The 7,474-nt window shown below is 38.9% G+C and overlaps 1 protein-coding gene across 2 annotated transcripts in view; it reads left to right on the forward strand.

Annotated features, from left to right (window-relative positions):
- WBP4 (WW domain binding protein 4) overlaps positions 1–6,901 on the forward strand; it is a 63,653-nt gene extending 56,752 nt beyond the window's left edge. For both annotated transcript variants that reach the window (XM_027588302.2, XM_027588301.2), the window contains exon 10: positions 5,617–6,901. In XM_027588302.2, coding sequence (XP_027444103.1) covers positions 5,617–5,827 — 211 coding nt within the window. In that variant the 3' untranslated portion in view covers positions 5,828–6,901. The remainder of the gene's footprint in view (positions 1–5,616) is intronic.
- The last annotated feature ends 573 nt before the right edge of the window (positions 6,902–7,474 follow it).

Genomic DNA, 7,474 nt, shown 5'->3' on the forward strand with positions numbered 1-7,474 from the left:
ACCCCCCCCCCTTGTGCTGTTGGTGGGAATGCACACTGGTTCAGCCACTATGGAATACAGTATGGAGGTTCATCAAAAAATTTAAAATAGAACTACCATATGATCCACTGATTCCACTACTGGATATATACCAAAAAATATAAAAACACTAGTTCAAAAAGATACATGCACCCCTGTGTTTATTGCAGCATTATTTATAATAGCCAAACCATGGAAGCAGTCCCAAGTGTCCCATCGAGAGATGAATGGATAAAGGTTGTATATACATACAATGGAATATGAGCCATGAAAAATGAAATCTTGCTATTTACAGCAGTGTGGGTGTATCTACAGGGTTTAATGCTAAGTGAAATAAGAGAAGGGACACACACCATATGATTTCACTCGTGTGGAATTTAAGAAATAAAACAAGGAACAAAAGAGACAAACCAAAAAAACAGACTCTGAACTATAGAGAGCAAACTAATGGTTACCAGAAGGGAGATGGGGAAAAAGGAATGTGTGAAATAGGTAAAGCGGACTAAGAGCACACTTGTCATGATGAGCACTGTGTCATGTATAGAACTGTTGAATCACTATATTGTGCACCTGAAACTAATATAACGCTATATGTTAACTATATTGGAATTAAAATTAAAAATTTTTTCTGGGCGCCTGGGTGGCTCAGTCGTTAAGCATCTGCCTTCGGCTCATGTCATGATCCCGGGGTCCTGGGATTGAGCCCACATCAGGCTCCCTGCTCCGCGGGAAGCCTGCTTCTCCCTCTCCCACTCCTCCTGCTTGTGTTCTCTCTCTTGCTGTATCTCTCTCTGTCAAATAAAATCTTTAAAAAAATTTTTTTTCTAATAAAAAATAGGCATCCTAGTCCATTGTTTGTGCTTTGTTTTTCTACCAGTCATAGCCTTTTTTTTTTTTTTTAAGATTTTATTCATTTTTTGACAGAGACACAGCGAGAGAGGGAACACAAGCAGGGGGAGTGGGAGAGGGAGAAGCAGGCTTCCTGCCGAGCAGGAAACCCGATGTGGGGCTTGATCCCAGGACCCCGGGACCATGACCTGAGCCGAAGCAGATGCTTAATGACTGAGCCACCCAGGCACCCCCGCTCATAGCCTTCTAATTTAAATTTGAGTAAAACGAGTTTGGGAATTTCAAAGTTCCCCATAATGCCATTGAAGTTCAGAATTACTTTTGGCTAAGTTGATCCATTTTAGTTATAAATGTGGATGCATAGGGACCATAGATTTTAAACATAAAACAAGCCAGAATCCCAGAAAGGTGGAGAGGAAATGGCGGGGGCGGGGGGGCACCTTCAGGCATTTTGATGACTGGGCTCCCATTTCTTAGAGACTTTTCCCTAGAGCAGAAAAAAATTTCTAAACAGCACAATTTCAACAGGAACAGTCTGTTTCCAAAAAGGAGTCAGACTGAAGGTTACAACAGTTTCAGTAGGCAGAGTCTGGGTTCGGACAGGAGTTGGGCCAAAGACCAGTACAATTTTATCAGGAACAGTCCAAGTCCTAAAAGGAGTCAGACCTGGAGTGCCTGGGTGGCTCAGTCGTTAAGCGTCTGCCCTCGGCTCAGGTCATGATCCTGGGGTCCTGGGATCGAGCCCCGCATCGGGCTCCCTGCTCGGCGGGAGGCCTGCTCCTCCCTCTCCCATTCCCCCTGCTTGTGTTCCCTCTCTTGCTGTGTCTCTCTGTCAAAGAAATAAATAAAATCTTTAAAAAAAAAAAAAAAAAGACCAAATGCCAAATAGGTAACCTCAAGAGATTTAAAAACAAACAAGAAAAACCCAAGGCCTTAAAACAGATCCCAGATGAAGCCTGGGGAGCTTGAACACAAAGCATGGCACTCAAAATCCAGGGAAAAACTTACCTTCAAATCCCAGCAAATCCACTTGGCTCTGTAAGTACATCATCTCTTTGCTCACCAGCCTCACAGTTGCTGAGGGTCATCACTGGATCCCATTTCTGATCACCAAGTAGTGTTAACCTTAAAAATAAAACTGTCCATTATTTTATCAGCAAAAAATGGATTTATTCAGGAATAAATTGCAGAGAATTGCAGTCTAGGACAAATAAGATAGGACAAAACCATTGGCAAGTCCACAGAAGGAAGGAGAAGAATGCCCTTTTATAGAGGAAAGTGGGATATTGGGAAAACTTTTATGAACAAAAAAGTCCATTGGATTAAACTGGGAACTGTAAGTATAGTGGCTTTTCATTGGCTGAGATGTGACTGTCTCTCATTGACTGGATTGTTACTGTGGGAGGAGGAAAGCCTCCTCCTGCTGGGATAGCAAAGTAGTATCCATGTGCAAGGTCCCTCTCTTCCTCTTGGGTCTGGAATTGAGGAGTGATAGGGTGTAAGAGCTTGCCCTGCCGGCCTTCTGACTCCATTCTAAAAGGTTTCCTTTTATTTTTCACATTTTTAAATCTACATGGGGGGGAAATGTTTGTTCTACTTTTATTACATTGTGTTCAGATACTATAACCTTTACAGTTCTTGCATTTGAATTTGGAAATGATTATGGTTTTGTGGAAGTACTTGTGTAATTATTTTTTGTAACTGTCCCAAAGTTATTTGAAAAGACATTTCTCTGTAAGATGTTTACTTGCAAGCTCTTGCCTTTTCTTTTGAATACAAACTTTTTTTTATCTTTCCTATAATCCCACTTAAGCAATACTACAGGGGCACCTGGGTGGCTCAGTTGGTTAAGCGTCTGCCTTTGGCTCAGGTCATGATCCCAGGGTCCTGGGATGAGCTCCACATGGGCTCCCTGCTCTGCAGGGAGCCTGCTTCTCCCTCTGCCTCTGCTTGCCACTCCCCCTGCTTGTGTTCTCTGTCAAATAAATAAATAAAGTTTTTTTAAAAAAAGCAATACTACAGCTTGATCACTCTATCAAAATACAGTATAACGTACCAAGATTCAAGTGAAATACATGAATCTCACATCAAATTTCTTGACTATAGATTCATTTTTCCAGTGACCAACCCTACTACTCTTCATTCCTCAAATGTTTCTCTCCTTGGTTAGTAAAATTTCTTACTTTCACTTGGAAGCAGAGTGGTCTAGGGGAAAGAATATAAATTTTAGGTCAGACAGACCTGGATTTTAATCCAAGCTCCACCACTTCCATAAGTTTGATTGACCAAGTTATTTAACATCTTTAAACCTGTTTCCTCTCCTGTAATAAAATAATAAAAAGCCAAGAATTAATACTCCCATCAACTGCAGGGGCTACTAGCCTTCTTAGGAAAAGCACCATTGTTAGCAGTCTAAGAGAAAATAGGGAAGTAGGAAAAGCAAACAGTTTTAATACAGTAAATAAAAATTTTGGGAGGCATATGTTTTCAAAACAAATCAGATTTAAGACCTATTCCAGTGAGAATCCCTATTTCCTGCATCCCCTCATCAGATTTTGAGGAAATTTTTATCGAATTATTATCTACTAAGATAGGTTCTTCCTCAAGTGTTTTATTATGCAGAAGTTTTGTTTTAGTTTTGAACTGCCCATTACTAGTTTGAAATGTTATTTTTGTACTTACATTCTCTGTTTTTGTTTTGTTTTGTTTGCAGTCCTAGCAAATTTCCAAACTATTTTTGCATTTAAAAAGGAGCATGCCTGGCTGGCCCAGTTGGTAAGGCATGTGACTCTTGATCTTGGGATTGTGAGTTCAATCCCCACATTAGGTTTAGAGATAACTTTTTACTTAAGGTTTTATTTATTTGAGAGAGAGAGAGCACGAGCAGGGTGAGGGGCAGAGGGAGAAGCAGACTCCCCGCTGAGCAGGGAGCCTGACGCAGGGCTCAATCCAGGGACTCTGGGATCATGACCTGAGCTGAAGGCAGACACTTAACCAACTGAGCCACCAGTTGGTCAACTTTTTTAAAAAAATTCTGTCTTTAATTACTATGTCTATAAACCTACTTTTTTAAACCTGTTTTTATTCATGTATATGTAGGATGGGACATAAAAAGATCTTGCAGTACTATTGCTGTAGATCTTTCTATGTAGTCTTTCTGAGAGGGAAGCAAATTTGTTATCATGTGCTTTTAAGATAATTGAACCAAGGGCGCCTGGGTGGCTCAGATGGTTAAGCGTCTGCCTTCGGCTCAGGTCATGATCCCGGGGTCCTGGGATCGAGTCCCGCATCGGGCTCCCTGCTCTGTGGTGAGCCTGCTTCTCCCTCTGCTTCTCTCTCTCTCTCTCTCTCTCTGACTCTCATGAATAAATAAAAATAAAAAAAAAACATTTAAAAAAAAAGATAATTGAACCAAATAGGCATTTGAGTGTTAAGTCCTAGCCAACACAAACAAATGGAAAGATAGTCCATGCTCATGGATTAGGAGAAATAATATTGTTAAAATGTCCATACTACCCAAAGCAACCTACTACAGATACAGTGTAATCCCTATCAAAATAACAACAGCATTTTACACAGAACTCGAACAGATAATACTAAAATTTGTATGGAACTGAGTAGCCAAAGCAGTCTTGAAGAAGAAGAACAAACCCGGAGATAGTACAACCCCAGATTTCAAGACCTACTACAAAGCTGTAGTAATCAAAACAGTATGGTACTGGCACAAAAATAGACATATAGATCAATGGAATAGAGTAGAGAACCCAGAAATAAACCCATGTGTATATGGTCAGTCTACAATAAATACTGACTAGGTAATCTTTTGGTTTCAAGTGATAGAAACTTAAGTCACCTTAAATAAAAAAGAGGTTATTAATTCAGAAGTTCTCAGGAAGGTTCTACCTACCAAGCTGTGGGAAGGGCAGAAATTCGACTGAGTCTCAGGAGTTACTGGAGCAATGAAACATTGGCAGGATTATCTGTCTGCTTCCCCCCTTTGCTACTTTTCTCTGTAAGCCAGCTGTATTCTCAGTCATTGCAGAATTCCTTTACATAGGAGATGTAGTTCCCCACAGATTTTACACTCTTAGCCACTACAGAATTAAACATAATGATCTTTTCTTGGCCATGTCAAAAAGCTCATGGGTAGAACTGATAGATGTGGCATGACTTAGTTGCTCTCTTAGGGACCAGTTGGCTGTGTAGAGGGTGGGGTACTATGATAGGTTCATGTTAATAAGGTACCAATCTCTAGATTAGCTGATTATGTTTACTAACCATGTGGGTGTTTGAAGGACTAGTTGTTAAAAAGAGTACTAGACAAAAGGCCATGTAGAGTCTCCTACCATAGGACAGTGGGATCCCATGGTTTTCATCATGTGCTGTGTAAGCCCCCAGAGTCCTTGTCACAGTTCATGGCAAGATCAGTTTCCATAAATAACTTATCCACCTTAACTTGTACTGCTAGTCATGTATAAGCACAAATATTGCCTTAGATGATACGTACTGTGCAGAAGGAATAAAAGAATAGATGATACTTTTCTGGACATGTATCCACCTAAATAAGTATTCTGTATCTTAAATAATATTATAAAATGATTATCTTTAAGTAATTTCCTAGTTTGAAATGACTTTTAACTTCTCACTATCATTAGAAAGATGATCTTGGGCCTTTGTTGGACTCAGAGGTTATGTAAAAGTTTGTCTTAGTCTGTCAAATAATGGTTATATTTTTACTTTCTGTTTCAGTGAGGAGGTAGATTTGGAACTTCCAAGCACTGAAAATGAATATCTATCAACTTCAGAACCTGATATTGGTGGGCAACCCAAAGTGATATTTAAAGAAAAAACAGTCACTTCTCTTGGAGTCATGGCAGATGGAGTGGCCCCAGTCTTTAAAAAGAGAAGAATTGAAAATGGAAAATCTAGAAATTTGAGGCAACGAGGTGACGATCAATAATTATAAAAGAGCTTTTTGTACTTGCTTTTTGGACAGCATGGAGACTGTACATCTTGAAGTTCTTCTGTGTTTGTTTAAATGCTAAAAATTTAGATTTATTCTAAATGTATTTTATGTGAATCTAAAATAAATCTTTTTTTATGTGAAACTTATTTTTGCTCCTAAAATGGAAGCCTACCACATTTCATTGTAATACAGTGTATTATGTTCAGTGTCTAAAAATTGCTAATTGTGACATAATATAAGATGCTATGTATCTGTTATTTAAAACATGGAAAAGCAAGGCCTTTATTCCATTCTTACTCAAAAGCACATTCTTATCCTGCACTGAAAACGCATTACTTTTGCACACTGATATTAATTTATCCAAGACATACGAATCTGACCACATAAGAGAAAATTCACAGGCCCATGATGGTTCAGTTCTGAGGATCCTGTCAGAAGGCTGATGGAGAAAGTGTATGTGTGTTAGCTTACCGTACTCAGTTTAAGGTCAAGGGCCAAAGAACAGGACTGCTACTCAGGTACCTCAAATGTAGCTGCTTAATATGGAATGAAAATTGGACCAAAGGTAGATATGTGTATTTTCCCAGTTCAGCAACAAGCATTGCTTAAACATTATTACTTTAAGTTAGGCATTATGCTAGGAGCTGAAGATATAAAGATGAATAAGACGTATCTCTGTTCTTCATGACTTCTCATGCTAGCATAGTCATTCCCACAGTCATGTACTCTGTTTAACAACCTTATATGTACTGGAAAATAATTTTTAAGGCTTATTTAAAGCTATGTAGATGAAAGCTTGAAAAAAATGGTATGGTCTCTGGCTTCCATAAAGTTTTTAGTGTTCTCTTAGACAAATGGGAAATGTCTTATTTTCTAGTTAAATTTCTTAAAAAGTAGAATTTTATTTTATCCATTTGAAGTAAGTTTCTTCCCTTTATTACTCCAAAATCTTAAAATTATATTTTTTATAAATTGTACAGTATTCGTTTGGTAGTAAATATTTGTCTTTTTAAGTTTACTCTAGTGTACATGTAAGAAAATGATAGCTTATTAAAAACTATGAAAAATAATATTGGGGTTTTTTTCCTTCTAATACTCAACAGCGTCAATGTAGCATTGGTGAAGCAGTGTTTGGAGATTTGTCTTTATATTTGTTCAGTCTACTTATTTGTATATTTCATGAATATATAGCATTATGATAAAGATATTTTAGATTCTCAATAGCCCATTTGTCATCTACCTAAGCAGTGTATTTTGGTGCTTGACTGTCCTCAATTGGAGAAGGTAGTAAAACCATAAATGGAGTGCTGCCTTATTTTACCCCCATTTAGTTCATACAAAATATGCAAAAAGAAACACACCTTATCAGGAGCTTGGGAAGACGGTGGAGTAGGAGGCCCGTGGGCTCACCCCATCCCACGTTTATAAGTCAGTAAACAGGAGCACAATCCAAAGAGTGGCAGAACAGACTCCACAACTAAATACAGAGAAGGAACTGCATCTGAAACATTAGGAAGGTCAGAAAGGTAGAGGGAGGCTGCCCACGGGAGGGGAGGGAGCTGGGCATGCCGAGAGGGCAGAGAAACGGGCCTTGCATCAGGGAGCTCACATGGGATAGGTTAATCCCCATAAGGTTTGGCT

This window comes from Zalophus californianus, chromosome 3 (assembly GCF_009762305.2).
Source record: "Zalophus californianus isolate mZalCal1 chromosome 3, mZalCal1.pri.v2, whole genome shotgun sequence".
NCBI classification, from domain to species: domain Eukaryota; kingdom Metazoa; phylum Chordata; class Mammalia; order Carnivora; family Otariidae; genus Zalophus; species Zalophus californianus.